Here is an 18,943-nt window from a genome sequence, read left to right on the forward strand (position 1 = left end):
TTTTGACTCACTGAATCAGTCCGTAATAGTCATTTGATTGTGAATCGGACTACACTGCTGTGTTTTTGACTCACTGAATCGGTCCGTAAAAGTCATTTGTTCGTGAATTGGACTACACTGCTGTGTTTCTGACTCACTGAATCGGTCCATAAGAGTAATTTGTTTGTGAATCGGACTACACTGCTGTGTTTTTGACTCACTGAATCGGTCCGTAATAGTCATTTGATTGTGAATCGGACTACACTGCTGTGTTTTTGACTCACTGAATCGGTCCGTAAAAGTCATTTGTTCGTGAATTGGACTACACTGCTGTGTTTCTGACTCACTGAATCGGTCCATAATAGTCATTTATTTGTGAATCGGACTACACTGGTGTGTTTTTGACTCACTGAATCGGTCCATAAGAGTAATTTGTTTGTGAATCGGACTACACTGGTGTGTTTTTGATTCACTGAGTCCCTCCGTAAGAGTCATTTGTTTGTGAATCGGACTACACTGGTGTGTTTTTGATTCACTGAGTCCCTCCGTAAGAGTCATTTGTTTGTGAATCGAACTATACTGGTGTGTCACTGAATTAGCAATTTGCACTCTTTTAACAGGAAAAAAAACTGTTTACTTGAGACATGTTTACTTGAGTTTCTATAGTAACAGGACATGATGATCAGTAGGCCTAGCTCAAAATCACAAGAAGTAAAACAAACAAGCTTTTCAGCCAAGATAGGCTGGAGGTTAAGAACCAAGGATTCATCAAAAAATAACACCAGCTGTAAAGCATCTGTCTCTCAGTCTGGCTACAAACGGAATATCTTACTAATATATGAAGTATAAAATGAAGTAATTTAATATGGAAGTGTAAGGCTTGAGAAAAGACCAGTGTTAACAGACAAACATGTTCCCTAAAACGCAATATTGAATTAACTCTCCAAATGAAGGAATTTCAGCTTCCAAAAAAAGCTCAAGAATGATGTTTGTGCGACTCAAGGGTCTTTTCATCTCTTTACGTGATTAGTCTAGGATGGAGTAAACAACTGCCGTGATCTCTCTTGTCTTCTAATGCAGCCTCGCTTTACAGGTTAAAATATTTCTTGAAATGGCAGGAAAAAAATTCCAATGTTTCACCAAATGACCTGTTGTGGTTTTGTGTGAAATGACTTGTGAAATTTAGTAGGTCGGTGGTTTGAGAAACAGATTTCTGGTGGCAGTTGATCTAGCTCAGCATATAAAGATTTGTTTGAATAGTGATCACAGTTGAATATACTGACACAGCATATTTAGCCTACATTATGTGTTTTACAGATGGGTGTGTAATTTGTGAAACAACTTTTTAAGCTATTAGTGTTTAGTGCACAAAAACGAATGGACCCTGACCTTCAACTGGAGCTTGGATAGTTTAGGCATGACAAAACTAAATATAAGATAATGAGTCAGAGTCATGCACTGGATAACAATAAGATGTTATCACAAAGAAGTTCAACAATCCTCTCGATAACATTCAAGGTAATACGGAAAAAAAGATGTGCTGTTCTGAATATGTGTCTTTGGTAAAACAGCTGCAATTACCAAACAAAACCACAGCTTTGTTTGAGAACATGTTCTATGTACATAATTTTATGTGTTTGTGAATCATCATCCAGAGGATTTTGGAAAAGATCATCTCTTGATTTGACAAAAAGCTTAAGGCGTATGCATAATGAATAACACTACATAAAAAGGTTCTATGGGGTGCTATAGAACCTATGGGTTCTTGACTAAAAGAAACCAAAAAGGTTATATGGAGCAATGTATTAAAGGGTTAGTTCACCCAAAAATGAAAATTCTGTCATCATTTACTCACCATCATGTCATTCCAAACCCGTAAGACTTTCATCTTTGAAATAAAAATGATTTTAATGAAATCTGAGAGATTTCTGTCCCTCCATTGACAGTCTACGCAACTGTAGCCCCTCCAGGTTGCACCGCCCGCTCCAAGCGGGACGCAAACCCTGGCCCGTCCGCATGGGAGGTGGGCACTCTAAAAAGGATGCTAAAGCCCGCAGTCTCTAGAGTCAGTCACTAGAGCACCTCTTGAGATCAAAGGAGTGAGGATCACGCAAATAGCTCTTACTGGCCTACGTCCATTACACAACTACCACTTTGATGCTTCAAAAAGTTCATAAAGAGATCGTAAAACTAATCCATATGAATTGAGCGGTTTAGTCAAAATATTCTGAAGAGACTCGATCGCTTTGATGAACAGATTTAATTTAGGCTTTTATTCACATTCATCAACTCGCACATCAGGGCTGCATTCAGCCCCGACAAAACATTGCAAAACTTTTTTAAACGGAAACGGTGGTGCGTTGAACACCCTGTTCTGATGACGCAAGAGTTGCAACTATGGCAGCTGAGAAGGCCATTCTTTGTGTTCTTTTTGAAGAATTTTCGGAGCCTGATGAAGTCGGTATAAATACGTGTTTAATACTGCAAAATACGCTCGATGTTACAGTCACTGCCCTTGCCGTCCTGAATAAAAGAGAACATCCTAATCGAGTGAAGGGATTTGTGGAAACTTCTAATTATTGTGATCCGACACTTGCCTTGCATTTCAGGATAAAAAGATAAATATTTCAGGTGAAGGATAATCCATTTCTTACCTCTGAGACTGTGTGATATGATATATTATTTTTATTGTGAGTATTAGGCTTATCATTATTGATGATCACTGTTGTTGTGCTATTGTAAAATTTAGCCTACCATTATATAATCAGAGGAGAATATAAAAGTTTATTAAAGTATCACTTCACAATACAATAGCAAAATATATAAGTATAGTATTTTTATGTTTCATTAATACCCATTGTGCGAGCTGTCTCTTTAATACCGCGTGGTTTATATACATTTTGCAGCTGATTGGGCTGACACACCCACCAAACAAGAGAAAACGTATCTCAAACCTGTTGCTGTCACAGAACCCTTGTTTCCCTGGACTTCATTTCCCAAGATCCTCCTGTTTCCACACCTGCACTCACTTCCCTCGTCAGCTCCTCATCAGCACTCATCACCTTCACCTGGACTCTATTGTCAGCACTCCCCATATATTGCACTCACTCCCTTCACTCCTCGTCCGTTCTCTGTTGTGTTAAGTGTTAGTTTGGTGTTCCTGCCCTGTGTTAATTAAAGTACTTATTATATTGTGGAAATCCGTATCTGCCTCGTCTCTGCACCATCTACACGTAACAGAAGAACGGACCTGAAACTACCGGATTTTCCACAGAAAAAAAAAAAGAAAAAAGATGGAAGCTTCCTTCTTCTCCCGGGCTCCAACTTCTCCCATGCCTCTCTCATCCTGGACAGCTGGTGAGCGGCTCATTGGACTCTTACAGGTGGGTCGTTCGCTGGAGAGGTATGTGGAGGAGTTCGCTGAGCTTGCTTTTTTGTCTGACTGGCCTGAAGCACGTTTGATCGCCCTGTTTCTGGATGGTCTGGACGACAACACTGTCCGTTTAAACGAACCTGATTTTCGTCTCTCCTTAAGCGAAACTATCAATTTAATTTTGTTTTTGAATGAGTCCAAATTTTTCGTGGAACAGGTTCAGGATGTGTGTTTGTCTCCAGGCCATCCAGAAACACGGTTGGCCGGGCCAGTCAGTCAGCCTCCGTCCTGCCGCTCCAGCCGCCGCCGCCGAGCCAGCCGCTCCTAGTATGGTCTCTGTGATTGAACTCTCCAGCCCAAAGACTGTTTTCCCTCCCTGCCTCCCTCTCCCGCCTCCTCCAAGTCATGTCTATACTGCACCTCCACCTCAAGCCCCCTCGCCCAGATCTCCACCTCGGACCTCTGGGCGATTACCTTCACCCCGGCTCCAACCTCCCTCTGCTCCACCGTTGCCCATCAGTCCACCAGCTTCACCAGTATCCATCCTGCCTCCACTCACACCTTATTCACTCGTCAGCCTGCCCTCCTCTCTGGACTACACTCCTCCGTCTCCGCTCCGTCACTCCGTCCCTCGGATTCAGTTGGCCTCCTCACTCCCCCCCGGTGTTCATTTTGTTGGCTGTCCTCCTGCTTCCACTGCGGCCTTCTGGAGCCCCGGCTGCGCTTCGGTCGGCGGAGCCTTCGGTTCCGCCATCACCCGCCAGTCCTTCAGCGACGCCTGGGCTCAACGCCTCGAAGGCTTCGGCTCCTGACCCGCCATGGCTGCCCGCTGCACCTGACCCGCCATGGCTGCCCGCTGCACCTGACCCGCCATGGCTGCCCGCTGCACCTGACCCGCCATGGCTGCCCGCTGCACCTGACCCGCCATGTATGCCCGCTGCATGGCTGCCTTCAGCCCCTGACCCGCCATGGCTGCCTTCAGCCCCTGACCCGCCATGGCTGCCTTCAGCCCCTGACCCGCCATGGCTGCCTTCAGCCCCTGACCCGCCATGGCTGCCTTCAGCCCCTGACCCGCCATGGCTGCCTTCAGCCCCTGACCCGCCATGGCTGCCTTCAGCCCCTGACCCGCCATGGCTGCCTTCAGCCCCTGACCTGCCATGGCTTTTGAACCTGCCCTGGAGACCTCCACTCCAGTTTGCTCCCCCCCCTGCACCAGCTTGAGGTCTCCAGGGCGCCCGCCCCCCTCCCGGTTGTTTCATCTACGGCGCGAGGACGCGCCTACCGGGAGGGGGGGTAATGTCACAGAACCCTTGTTTCCCTGGACTTCATTTCCCAAGATCCTCCTGTTTCCACACCTGCACTCACTTCCCTCGTCAGCTCCTCATCAGCACTCATCACCTTCACCTGGACTCTATTGTCAGCACTCCCCATATATTGCACTCACTCCCTTCACTCCTCGTCCGTTCTCTGTTGTGTTAAGTGTTAGTTTGGTGTTCCTGCCCTGTGTTAATTAAAGTACTTATTATATTGTGGAAATCCGTATCTGCCTCGTCTCTGCACCATCTACACGTAACAGTTGTACACCGTTGCACACCGTTTCCAGGAAAGATGTCGTTCAACCCGGAAAACCTAGCAAAATGTTGCGCACCGGTTTGAGCTTGAACGTGCCCCAGATATGGTAACCGGAAGCCCAAGCATGTTCGCTTGATGTGTGAGAACCAATGAGGTTCATTCTCGTGTTACGCAGCACGTTTGGACTAAACCGCCTGATTCAAATGAATTAGTTTTAAGATCTCTTTATGAACTTTATGAAGTGTCGAAGTGGTAGTTGAGTAGCTGTCAATGAAGGGACAGAAATCGCTCAGATTTTATTGAAAATATCTTAATTTGTGTTCCGAAAATCGGGTTTGGAACAACGAACCACATGTCCTTTGTACTGTGGCATTTTATTATGGATTCGAAACGATCACACTTACTTCACCAAAGACAAATATGTATTTTATTTATTTATTTATTTATTTCGTATTTTTAAATTGTTCGTATTCTACTGTTATTAATGGAATGATAAATTATAATTATTTTCTTTATTATTAAATTTTATCTTTGTTTATTCATTTATTTAGTTTGCAATGTAGGGCTAACTGGATTTAGTTTTAATTTTGTTTTGACCCATTAAAAATTGGAACGACATGAGGGTGAGTAAAAGATGACAGAAGTTTAATTTTTGGGTGAACAAACCCTTTAAATGATGGCGTGATACTTTTAGGTTCAACGTTATTTAAATTTTTAATGGATCAAAACTTAATTAATTAAAACTAAATCCAGTCACATCGAAAACAAAATTAACAGTTATATTGTTATAATAAATTAATAACAATAGAATAATAAATAATACAAATCAAAATTATATTAAAATAATTAAATAACAATTAAGATAAAATAGTCCTATACATAGCCTACATATTTGGTTTTGGTGAAATAACTAAGTGCTAGTTTCAAATCCATAATAAAACGCCACATGTTGTATCTGGTGGCCTTTAATTCTATTAGTTTATTTCCTCAGTAGGCGGAGAAAAGTAAAATAACTCTTGAAATTCTCTCGGCCAGGAACTCAATAGGGTTCTGTTTGTGTCACTCAAATCCTCCAGCAGCGTTATGTGATTTGCATAATGACTTGACTATAAATGATGCTTCCTCTCACACTGTCGCTCCCCGTTTGGGACAGTTCATGAAGACAGAAACTGTGCGCAGAGCTACAACAGATATTAAAGTTCACGATGTCAACCTCCTCGTACAGAAAGCGATTTGGAGATGTGAGCCGGAGCAGCGGGTTCTCCAGCCGCCAGACGTCCAGTCTCATGCGCTCACAGGTGTCTTTCGGCGTCTCCTCGGCTCCGGTTATTTACGCGTCGAAGAGCTCCAAACTCCGAAGTAGCGCGGCGATGCCACGACTGAGCTCTGAGACTGTTGATTTTAATCTCTCGGATGCCTTAAATAAGGAATTCAAGGTGAATCGTCTCAATGAAAAGGCGCAGATGCAGTCACTAAACGACCGCTTCGCCAGTTACATCGAGAAGGTGCGTTTCCTGGAGCAGCAGAACAAGATCCTGTGCGCGGAGCTGGAGCAGCTGCGGGGTCAGAGATCTTCCAGCATCGCTGATCTCTATGAGGAGGAGATGCGAGACTTGAGGCGACAGGTGGACCAGCTCACCACGGAGAAAGCACACGTGGAAGTGGCGCGAGACAACATGGCAGAAGATATAGAGCGACTCAGAGAGAAGTATGACAAACATTCACAAAACTGCACAAAATGTTTCGGCACGTTAATGTGTGAATGTCATTGCATTAGATCGTACAGAAAGAATACCAAGTGGTATCTACAGCAGTGTAACGCATTACAAGTAACGCGAGTAATGTAATCAGATTACATTTTCAAGTAAGTAGTAAAGCGATGACTGAGGAAGACCCAAATACAATGAGATAAGCTTGAGGTAATAAAAGCGTCTAAGCGTGAGGTAATATAAGCATGAATAACCTTCTCCAAGTCTTGGAATGACAAAAATGATTTAAGTTTGGAAATAATCCGCAGTTGATAAAAACTATTCTTAACAAAAGAATTATTTGTTTGGATAAATATAATTCTTAGTCCAGGATGACACCAAGGTTCCTAACCTGGGAGGAAACTGGGGGGAAATGATTACCCAGCTCCTTAATGAGATTACTCCTGTTAGTTTCATTTTGTCCTCAAGTTGGAGAAATTATTTGATAACTATTTCTTAATGTCCCAGATGCATTTCAACAAAGGTTGAACGGAATCGCAAGCTGTCAACGGCAGGTACAGCTGTGTATCATCGGCATAAGAATGAAATGAAACATTGTGCTTCTTAATAATATTCCCCAGTGGACGTATATGTAAGTTAAAAAGAAGCAGACCCAAAATAGAGCCCTGAGGTACTCCACTAATAATAGGAGCAGACAATGAAGAGAACGTACCTAACTCTACAGAAAAAGACCTGTCTTTCTAACTAGTAATGTGATGCATTACTTATAAATTTATAAAAAAATATCAGTTAAATTTCAAATAAGTAATGAAATTATAGGCTACTTTTTTCCCCATTTATTGACTGACATCTGTCCCCATGTTGAGAGAAATCAGGAGTAAGTGCAGAGGTGTATTGTTCTAATCTAGAATAAATGTGAGCATTCATTTACTCATTTCACTTGCACAAAAACAAATTCAGTATTCCTCAAAATGAATAAAAACGGTGAAATGCAAACTTCAGTAATTAAATGTTAAATATATTTAATAAAATATATATTTAATAAAAAATATATATATAAAATTTTTCACTTTATTAACCACTATTTGGTTAAAACATCCCATTCTAAGTTTTTTACCCTGATTATAATATGCAAAATATCATTGATAGAGAGCAAGATGCTTTTTTTGGGTAGCAAATTAAGGAAATTCTCATTCAAAATAACAAAATTACATAATATTGGCATACAGGAGTTTGTGTACTATAACAAACCCCTTCTTTTTTTAAGTAAGTGTGCAATCCTTTGCAACAAATCAACATTTAAAAATGATAAAAGGGTTAGTTCACCCAAAAATGAAAATTCTGTCATTAATTACTCACCCTCATGTCGTTCAAGATCTTCATTCATCTTCAGAACACAAATTAAGATATTTTTGATAAAATCCGATGACTCAGTGAGGCCTCCATTGACAGCAAGAAAATTTACACTTTCAGATGCCCAGAAAGCTACTAAAGACATGTTTAAAACAGTTCATGTGACTACAGTGGTTCAACCTTAATGTTATGAAGCGATGAGAATACTTTTTGTGTGCCAAAAAAGTCAAAATGACAACTTTATTCAACAATATCTAGTGATGGGCGATTTCAAAACACTGCTTCATGAAGCTTCAAAGCTTTACGAATCTTTTGTTTCGAATCAATGGTTCGGAGCATGTATCAAACTGCAAAAGTCATGTGATTTCAGTAAACAAGGCTTTGTTACATCATAAGTGTTTCGAAACGTTTCGAAATTTCAATGGTTCACGTGACTTTGGCAGTTTGATACACGCTCCAAACCACTGATTCGAAACAAAAGATTCGTAAAGCTTAAAATCTTCATGAAGCAGTGTTTTGAAGTCACCCATCACTAGATATTGTTGAATAAAGTCATAATTTTGTTTTTTTGGTGCACAAAAAGTATTCTAGAGGTAAAGGTTGAACCACTGTAGTCACATGAACTGTTTTTAATAGTAGCTTTCTGGGCGTTTGAAAGTGTAAATTATTTTGCTGTCAATGCAGGCCTCACTGAGCCATCGGATTTTATCAAAAATATCTTAAATTGTGTTCGAAGATGAACGAAGGTCTTATGGGTTTGGAATGACATGAGGGTGAGTAATTAATGACAGAATTTTCATTTTTGAGTGAACTAATTCTTTAAATATTAAATCAATTAGTTAAATATAATTTGTAATTGCACACAGTGAGTGACCTCATGCATCAGGGACATTGTGCAGTGAATAGTGACAGACCAATGTTCAGGAAAGTGCTGTGGTGATGTTTGCGTTTTAGTGTTTTGGAAAATATAAAATCAATTGTGCCTTTTACCTCGGAGGGCCTTTAACCTTGCTGTACCCTGTGCAGAATGAAGACAAAACCTATTTGGAAACTTTGCAATTTGTCAAAGCATCTAGCTCTAGCATCATTTGTTTGCATATGCCACTGTTTATATTATTTTGCGGTCTAATGCAATGAAAATCATTTCAAGTGAGTAGTGTGTAAATACTTGTTTGAGCCCGAATATAATTGCTCATGAGAACATTCAAAGTCATTATAGAGAAGCATATGACTACTAAATGCTGTGATTGACCAATAAGCTGTGTAATAAATAAAATAAATAAACTATAGTGAGTGAAACTAATTTTAAAGGGGTGGTTTACTTGTTTTTTTTCTAGGCTTGATTTTGTTTATGGGGCACAGTCTTAATGCTTCGTAAAAAAAAAAAAAATTCTATACTGATGTTTCCCTTCTCCTAAAACGTTCTGTTGAGTTCCTGGTTCTGTGAAGCCCCTCCCTCAGAAATACACAATGGACTTAGATTGGTTAGCTGGTGCTGTGTATTGTGATTCGCTGTCCGGTATACATTGTCACGATTCTCGTTTTTGTAGGTATTTAACTGCCATAACTTTAAAGACAATATCTCCATTTGCATTGAACTTTCAGAGCTGTAACTTTGCAGATACTGCTTATGCTCAAGCAGCAACATTACACACTAACTAAAGTTAAAAAAGTGAAATCGCAATGAACCACCTCTTTAAAATGTCAAATCAGGCAGAAAATATTTTGCAATGGTAAATATTTTTAAATAAACCAAGGTGATTTCTTATTGATGTCTGTCATTTACAGACTGCAGAATGAGATTCTGCAGCGAGAAGATGCAGAGAACAGCATGAGGAGTTTCAGACAGGTAAAACATGATTGTGTTTAAAACTAAAGGTTTTGAGGAACATAACTATTGCTACATATATTATTTCAAAGGGCAGTGTATCTGCAATATTTGTTCTAAGAAGAATCTGCAATTGTGCAGGAAATTCATTCATGAGGCTTTTGCTGATGTATATAGATGAAGATCTTATCATTACTGCTGTTAGAGTTTCAGAAATACGGCAATACTTGTTGCAACATTTAAAGGGTTTGTTCACCCAAAAATGAAAATTCTGTCATCATTTACTCACCCTCAAGTTGTATGAATTTCTTTCTTCTGTTAAACACAAAAGAAGATATTTTGAAGAATGTTGTAACCAAACAGTTGATGGACCCAATTGACTTCCATAGTATTTTTTTGCTCATAATGTGATGTGAATTTTAATTTTTAGCTGAACTATTCCTTTAAGGGTAGCAAGACATAACACAAGTTTTCATTACATAGAAGTAAAAAAAATTGAGCAACACAGGATGAGATGAATTGATAAAATTGTGTAATTTCTGCATGGGTGGATGACAGTTCAGACACTATTTTAACAATAATCTACAATTCTATTCAAAAGTTTGTGGTCAATATGATTATTATTATTTTATTTTTTGAACAAATTTATACATTTATTTAGCAAGGATGCATTGAATTGATGAAAAATGACAATAAGGCATTTATAATGTTACAAATAATTGAATTTCAAATAAACTCTGTTCTTTGGAACTTTGTATTCATCAAAAAATCCTGGCAAAATGACATGGTTTCCACAAAAATATTAAGCAGCACAAGTATTTTCAACATTAAAGGTGCCCTAGAATCAAAAATTGAATTTATCTGGGCATAGTTAAATAACAAGAGTTCAGTACATGGAAAAGACATACAATGAGTTTCAAACCTCATTGCTTCCTTCTTCTTATATAAATCTCATTTGTTTAAAAGACTTCCGGAAAACACGCGGATCTCAACATAACACCGACTGTTACGTAACAGTCGGGATCATTAATATGTATGACCCCAATATTTGCATATATGCCAGCCCATGTTCAAGGCATTAGACAAGGAAAGACAGTATTAACGTCTGGATCTGTGCACAGACAAGGTAAGCAAGCAAGAACAACAGCGAAAAATGGCAGATGGAGCAATAATAACTGACATGATCCATGATAGCATGATATTTTTAGTGATATTTGTAAATTGTCTTTCTAAATGTTTCATTAGCATGTTGCTAATGTACTGTTAAATGTGGTTAAAGTTACCATCGTTTCTTACTGTATTCACGGAGACAAGAGAGCCGTCGCTATTTTCATTTTTAAACATGTGCAGTCTGTATAAGGCATAAACACAACTTCATTCTTTATAAATCCCTCCAACAGTGTAGCATTAGCCGTTAGCCACAGAGCATAGCCTCAAACTCATACAGAATCAAACATAAACATCAAAATAAATACTTTACTCACATAATTCGAAGCATGCATACAGCATGCATGACGAACATCTTGTAAAGATCCATTTGAGGGTTATATTAGCTGTGTGAACTTTGTAAATGCACTGTAATATAGTCGAGAGCTCGTGTGGCAGGGAGCACGCCATTTAAAGGGGCGGTGCTGCCAAAATCAGGGTATAGTTAATGATGCCCCAAAATAGGCAGTTTAAAAATTAATTTAAAAAAAATCTATGGGGTATTTTGAGCTGAAACTTCACAGACACATTCAGGAGACACCTTAGACTTATATTACATCTTGTGAAAAAGCATTCTTGGGCACCTTTAATAATAAGAAATGTTTCTTGAGCAGCAAATCAACATATTAGAATGATTTCTGAAGGATCATGTGACACTGAAGACTGGAGTAATGATGCTGAAAATTCAGCTTTGATCACAGAAATAAATTACTTATATTTAAAAATATATTAAAATAGAAATAGGATTGTTTGTAATTATATTTCACAATATTAGTGTTTTTACTTTATTTTGATCAAATAAATGCAGTCTTGGTGAGCAGAAGAGGCTCAAGGAACAATGTATAGGAGAACAAACGTATAAAGTAATAAATAGTTGTGAATCTACTCATAATCTTTGAGCCACAAGGTGCGCTATAAACATCTAATGTACACTATTGCTGCTTGCAGGAAATTTTCTCTATTTAATCACAGAAACAAACAAGTCTGGGTTTAATTTGGAACTGGGTTAGAGATTCTGGTTTGGGTCTGTGTTTGAGGAATGGCTCTGTGTGGGATGTCAGGCTCGGAGCTGAATGTCTTTGTCTCTGGCATTAGCGCTGGGAAATCTCCATCGCTGCTGATTGCTCTTCCAGCAGACCAGCAGACCCTGACAAAGCAAACTGTTGTGGCTGATCTGGCTGCCAAAGGCAGGAATGTCTGGATGTGTGTGTGTGTGTGTGAGAGAGAGCATGTGTCAAGCATAAAAACGGTGTGAGTTTGTTAAAGCCCTGTTTATTCATGGTTTTAATTTGGGATGTGGTAGTCCCGTCAGCAGACATCCGAATGGTGCCACACAGACTGCAGGGCATTGTGCCCAACCCAGATACTCATTAAAACACAAAGACCTCTTCACTGTGTGCTTGCTGTGCATCTGTGCTCAATACAGTAGTGCTGCTGTGTCATATAATGTTGTTGATGTTGTGCAGGATGTGGACAGCGCTGCTCTTGCTCGAGTGGATCTGGAGAGGAAGGTGGAGTCTCTCCAGGATGAAATTGCCTTCCTGAAAAAGCTCCACGATGAGGTGAGATACACTGTCACAGTTTTTATTTCCTCAGATTGGGGCAAACTTCTGCTTTAACTCACAGTAAAGGGCATTAAAGGGATAGTTTACCCAAAATTAATATAAGTAATATATTTATTATATTATATTATAAACTTAGTGATCAGGCAGTTAGGAATCGAGTATTATTTTATGATTCCTTTTTATGTAAAGCACTTTGATTTACCAATGTGTATGAAATGTGCTATATAAATAAACTTGCCTATATTGTATTATATTATATTATATTATATTATATTATATTATATTATATTATATTATATTATATTATATTATATTATAATTTGTGTTTCTAACAAAAAGTCTAGGGATTTACATTAAGTCAGATTCAAACCTCTGGATGCAGCACTTTGTCTTGGCGACTTTTGTGAACTAAAACGTTGTTTTAATCTATTAATTCCAAAGATTTATACTTGTCATACAAATGTAAATCCATTCCAGCATTCTATATATAAAATGAAATAAATAATAAAATGTTTGTGTTTGAATGAAAAGGTTACAAGTACCACATGACAAAACCATCTACAGTATGTGTGCTGTTTCCACTGCATAGCAACACCCTAGCATTATGGCAACAAGTTTTGCACAAGCAAAAGTTACTCAGAATGTCAAAATCTGGCTCTGTTTTTGGTCACACAAGAAAAGGAGGTATGACAGATGTAGAACACACTACATCTCTCTCTGTGTAGGAGCTGGCTGAGCTGCAGGCACAGATCCAGGGCCAGCAGGTGCAGGTGGATATGGACATTGCTAAACCTGATCTGACAGCTGCTCTGAGAGACGTCAGACTGCAGTATGAGAACCTGGCATCCAAAAACATCCAGGAGTCAGAGGATTGGTACAAATCCAAGGTATTTAACATGAGCTTTTCCACCATTAATGGGGGTTTCAACATCTTAGCCTCTTCTTTGGGTTCTTTGCAATCTCTATCTTGCTTCTACTTTTTTCTGCAAGTCATAACTGTCAGATGAGCTTCTTCTGCTTTTAAAGGTGCCGTAGAACGTCTTTTTAAAAGATGTAATATAAGTCTAAGGTGTCCCCTGAATATGTCTGTGAAGTTTCAGCTCAAAATACCCCATAGATTTTTTTTTATTCATTTTTTTAATTGCCTATTTTGGGCATCATTAAATATGCGGCGATTCAGGCTGCGCGGCCCCTTTAAATCTCGTGCTCCCCTCCCCCGGAGCTTGCGCTTGCCTTAACCAGCATAAACAAAGTTCACACAGCTAATATAACCCTCAAAATGGATCTTTACAAAGTGTTCGTCATGCAGCATGTCTAAATGGTATTTATTTGGATGTTTACATTTGATTCTGAATGAGTTTGATAGTATGCTCCATGGCTAAAGCTAACATTACACACTGTTGGAGAGATTTATAAAGAATGAAGTTGTGTTTATGAATTATACAGACTGCAAGTGTTTAAAAATGAAAATAGCAACGGCACTCTTGTCTCCGTGAATACAGTAATAAATGATGGTAACTTTAACCACATTTAACAGTACATTAGCAACATGCTAACGAAACATTTAGAAAGGCAATTTACAAATATCACTAAAAATATCATGATATCATGGATCATGTCAGATATTATTGCTCCATCTGCCATTTTTCGCTGTTGTTCTTGCTTGCTTACCTAGTCTGATGATTCAGCTGTGCACAGATCCAGACATTAATACTGGCTGCCCTTGTGTAATGCCTTGAACATGAGCTGGCATATGCAAATATTGGGGGCGTACATATTAATGATCCTGACTGTTACGTAACAGTCGGTGTTATGTTGAGATTCGCCTGTTCTTCGGAGGTCTTTTAAACAAATGAGGTTTACATAAGAAGGAGGAAACAATGGAGTTTGAGACTCACTGTATGTCATTTCCATGTACTGAACTCTTGTTATTTAACTATGCCAAGATAAATTCAATTTTTAATTCTAGGGCACCTTTAACACTCATCAAAAAATGAGCCCACATTCACTAAAATATATTATTTTAGTCGCCTTTCTTTTTAAACTAATTTTTCAGTCTTTTCACCTTTTCAGCATTTAAGTTTTACTTCTGTTTCCAAACTCTGCCTACCTTTACTAACGCGTCTTCATTCACTGTCAGTTTGCTGACCTGACTGAAGCGGCTAACAAGAATAATGAAGCTCTACGATTGGCCAAGCAGGAGGCCAATGAATACCGCCGACAGGTGCAGGCGCTCACCTGCGAGGTGGAAGCACTCAAGGGAACAGTAAGCATCTTACATTTACACATATTCTTTCACCCGAAATCTGATGATTGTGACTGTAACAACAAACTTCAGTACTCAAGGGGCCATTAAAGGATTAGTTCACTTTTAAATAAACTTTTCCTGATAATTTACTCACCCTCATGTCATCCAAGTTGTCCATGTCTTTCTTTCTTCAGTTGAAAAGAAATGAAAGTTTTTGATGAAAACATTCCAGGATTTTTCTCCATATAGTAGACTTCAATGGGCACCAAACAATTGAAGGTCATAATTAGCTTCACTGCAGCTTCAAATTGTTCTACATGATCCCAGACGAGAAATAATGGTCTTATCTAGAGAAACAATTGGTCATTTTCTAAAAAAAAATATTTTTTTTTATACATTTTAACCAGAAATGCTCATCTAGCTCTCTTCTTCTTCTCTGTTTGAATTCCAGCAGTGTAGACACTGCTAAGTGTATTACTGCCCTCCTCAGGTCAAAGTTTGAACTAATTGTTACTATTGAACTAGAATATTGCATATAAAAATTAGTTCAAAACTTTGACCTGTAATTTGAAGCTGCAGTGAAACTAATTTTGACCTTCAACTGTTTGGTGCCCATTGAAGTCCATTATATGGAAAAAAATCCTGGAATGCTTTCATCAAAAACTTTAATTTCTTTTCGACTGAAGAAAGAAAGACATGGACATCTTGGATGACATGGGGGTGAGTAAATTATCAGGAAAAGTTTATTTAAAAGTGGACTAATCCTTTAAACCAGATGTTTTACTATTCACTCAGCTAGCTATAAACATGAGTTTTACTAACTAACACTTAACTTTTCTCTTTAAACTGATGCTTTGCCATGACTGTAGTCAATTTGAAAGAGAAAACTGACTGTAGAAAAAGTCAGTTTGCACTGATGTCTGCTATAGAGCCTCTTGTGGCAATGCTGAGAATGCATGCAGTCTTTACAAAAACCAGTTACAACACACATATTTAGGTCTTAAAGGGTTAGTTCACCCAAAAATGAAAATTCTCCCATTAATTACTCACCCTCATCCACACCTGTAAGACCTTCATTCATCTTTGGAACACAAATTAAGATATTTTTGATAAAATCTGATGGCTCAGTGAGACATTACCAGCAAGATAATTAACACTTTCAGATGCCCAGAAAGCTACTAAAGACGTATTTAAAAGAGTTCAGGTGACTACAGTGGTTCAACCTTAATGTTATGAAGTGACGAGAATACTTTTTGTGTGCCAAAAAACAAATATCGACTTTATTCAACAATATCTAATGATGAGCAATTTCAAAACACTGCTTCATGAAGCTTAACGAATCTTTTGTTTCGAATCAGTGGTTCGGAGCGTTTATCACCACCAACACTGAACCTTGGTGTAGAAAAACCTGTTATTCCATGACTACCATAACATTAAGTCCACAGTCAATAAAGCTTTTATTAATGTAAATAATGCAGAATGAATCTCTGGAGCGTCAGATGAGGGAGATGGAGGAGAACTTTGGAATGGAGTCTTCTAGTTTCCAGGATAACATCTCTCGGCTGGAGGAGGACATACGGAACATGAAGGACGAGATGTCAAGACACCTGCGTGAGTATCAGGATTTGCTCAATGTCAAGATGGCCCTGGACATCGAGATCGCCACCTACAGGAAACTTCTAGAGGGGGAGGAGAGCAGGTGAACACTTCCAACCTTTTTTAGTGCATTACTGCTTCACTTCTTTAATGAGATACGGATGTTATTATGTTTTTTAAAAATAATTTTACATTTTATTCTCTTGGATGTAGAATTACAACCCCTCTTCCAAATTTCCCCTCCTTCAGTCTGAGAGGTAAGACATCAAGTCACCAATAAATAACATAATGAAACATACAAAAATGTGCTTGTGCGGTTTAATTGAAGACTGCATTTTCACAGAAGCGATGCTCGAGTCCAAGCCTGTTACTGAAAATATAATTACTAAGAAAGTTCTTATTAAGACCATTGAGACCAGAGATGGCCAGGTACTTATCACTGCATTTTCACACATTTTCAATCAAGTCAATTGTCCTAAAATATGCTTCTATGTATTTATTTAAATATGTTAAATATTTAGTTTTTTTCATTCAGTAAATGAACCATATAATAGGGTTAAGTTTTTGCACTGTGACATTATTTTATTAATAATTTAGCACTTTTCCTCCAAAAATGTCATTATTTTTCTTAATGTTTTGTAATTCACATTAACCTCTAATAATCTCTATAATTTACAATATTACATTTCTATACTTAAAATACACCTGAAATCAGTTTAATCTAATTTCAAGTCAGTGATAATCTCATGAACACTTCCGCTCTTCTCTTCCATTAAGGTGATCAATGAGTCCACTCAGAACCACGATGATCTGGAGTGATGGAGGGAAATCTCCTACCATTATCATCCACTGCAGCACCTTTTTGTATCCCAACTACCAACCTAATCTAATGTGAACAACCCACATTAACCTGCTTCAAAGTGCCTTTTTATCTGCCAAAAATATACCTTAAGTATTTGAGCCAGTAGAGAACCTGTAGTTTTGCTCAGAGTGAGAACACATGACCTTTAGCGTACTGTGAATCTTTTCATTGTCTGAACCTGCATTTATCTTCCACACAGCATTTCTGAGCCAACATGCTTCAATAAAAATAATCAAAGAAGTGTTTGTATTCTTAAGAACTTCATTCTTTGTCTGATTTTTCTTCCATGGAAATTACATTTTTGAAAGTAAAAGAGCAAAAGACACAACCTTAATAACAAAAAATCCAAAAAGACTGTTTACAAGATTCCAAATGGGATTTTTATTTGATCCTAATCCTATTAGGCTCATGTTGGATTGATTCAAAATGACAGGAATTCATTTTGGATTAGTGAGCAGACAAAATAAAATGGAAAGTTTTGAGCTGAAAAATAATTGTGTAAATTATTACAGCATATTTTAAATTATTATTAAAGTTGATATAAATAAATAAAAAGGCCTCTTATAATTACTCTGTTATAGTGTTTTGATTGTTCCTGAACTGGTTCAGGATCTGAAGCCCATCACTGCCATCGTGTGGACATTTGTAAGAACAGAAAATAGAAGTCATTCCCAGTCTCAAGTCTCAGTTTTTAATGCACCTTTTCAAAACAGGGTGTTTCTCTCACCTCAGTGTTCTTTTAGCGGTTCATGTGGGATAGGATGTGTGTTCCGGTCTGTTTGTTCCAGTGATGGAGACTTGTACTCCCTGGACACAAGTGTTCAAGTTCCTGTTCGCTCCCAGGGAGGCACATCAAGCTCATGTGGATGGTGTCATAACTGAACATCATTTCTTATAGGAATAGGTCACCTTGAAAGCAAAATCATTCACTCCCATGTCATTCCAGTCCAAACCCAAATGATTTTCTTTCTTCCATGGAATACAAAATAAGGAATTTTGAAGAATTTCCATGCTTCTTTTTAATTCATGGACAGATGACAGTGACCAAAGGGCTGTCAAGCTCTATAAGGAACAAGAAACATATCATAAAAGTAGTCATATGATTTGCGCACTATATTTTTTCCCAAAGCCATATGATTGCTCTGTGCGATGAAAAAACAAACAAACTGAAATTTAAGTTGCTATTAGATACAAATCTGTTGTAGTTTTAAAATCTCCTTAAAATATCCAGGGGTCTAGGTTTAAAGGTGCCCTAGAATTAAAAATTGAATTTACCTTGGCATAGTTAAATAACAAGAGTTCAGTTCATGGAAATGACATACAGTGAGTCTCAAACTCCATTGTTTCCTCCTTCTTATGTAAATCTCATTTGTTTAAAAGACCTCCGAAGAACAGGTGAATCTCAACATAACACCGACTGTTACGTAACAGTCGGGCTCATTAATATGTATGACCCCAATATTTGCATATGCCAGCTCATGTTCAAGGCATTACACAAGGGCAGCCAGTATTAACGTCTGGATCTGTGCACAGCTGAATCATCAGACTAGGTAAGCAAGCAAGAACAATAGTGAAAAATGGCAGATGGAGCAATAATAACTGACATGATCCATGATAACATGATATTTTTAGTGATATTTGTAAACTGTCTT

General features: G+C 38.3%; 1 protein-coding gene across 1 annotated transcript; it reads left to right on the top strand.

Annotated features, from left to right (window-relative positions):
• Positions 1 to 6,001: 6,001 nt before the first annotated feature.
• On the top strand, positions 6,002 to 17,547 carry viml (vimentin like). Its single transcript, XM_048164398.1, has 9 exons — positions 6,002 to 6,632; positions 9,775 to 9,835; positions 12,487 to 12,582; positions 13,311 to 13,472; positions 14,726 to 14,851; positions 16,312 to 16,532; positions 16,643 to 16,686; positions 16,773 to 16,858; positions 17,207 to 17,547. The coding sequence occupies exons 1-9, from the start codon at positions 6,130 to 6,132 to the stop codon at positions 17,246 to 17,248; spliced, it is 1,341 nt and encodes a 446-aa protein (XP_048020355.1). The 5' UTR covers positions 6,002 to 6,129; the 3' UTR covers positions 17,249 to 17,547.
• Positions 17,548 to 18,943: the final 1,396 nt, after the last annotated feature.

Source organism: Megalobrama amblycephala, linkage group LG17, assembly GCF_018812025.1.
Source record: "Megalobrama amblycephala isolate DHTTF-2021 linkage group LG17, ASM1881202v1, whole genome shotgun sequence".
Taxonomy (NCBI): Eukaryota; Metazoa; Chordata; class Actinopteri; order Cypriniformes; family Xenocyprididae; genus Megalobrama; species Megalobrama amblycephala.

Coding starts and splice junctions, on each gene's coding strand:
- viml (XM_048164398.1), top strand. CDS start 6,130: ATGTCAACCTCCTCGTACAGAAAGCGATTTGGAGATGTGAGCCGGAGC. Junction 16,533..16,642: donor CTAGAGGGGGAGGAGAGCAG/GTGAACACTTCC, acceptor TCTTGGATGTAG/AATTACAACCCCTCTTCCAA. Junction 16,859..17,206: donor TTGAGACCAGAGATGGCCAG/GTACTTATCACT, acceptor TCTTCCATTAAG/GTGATCAATGAGTCCACTCA.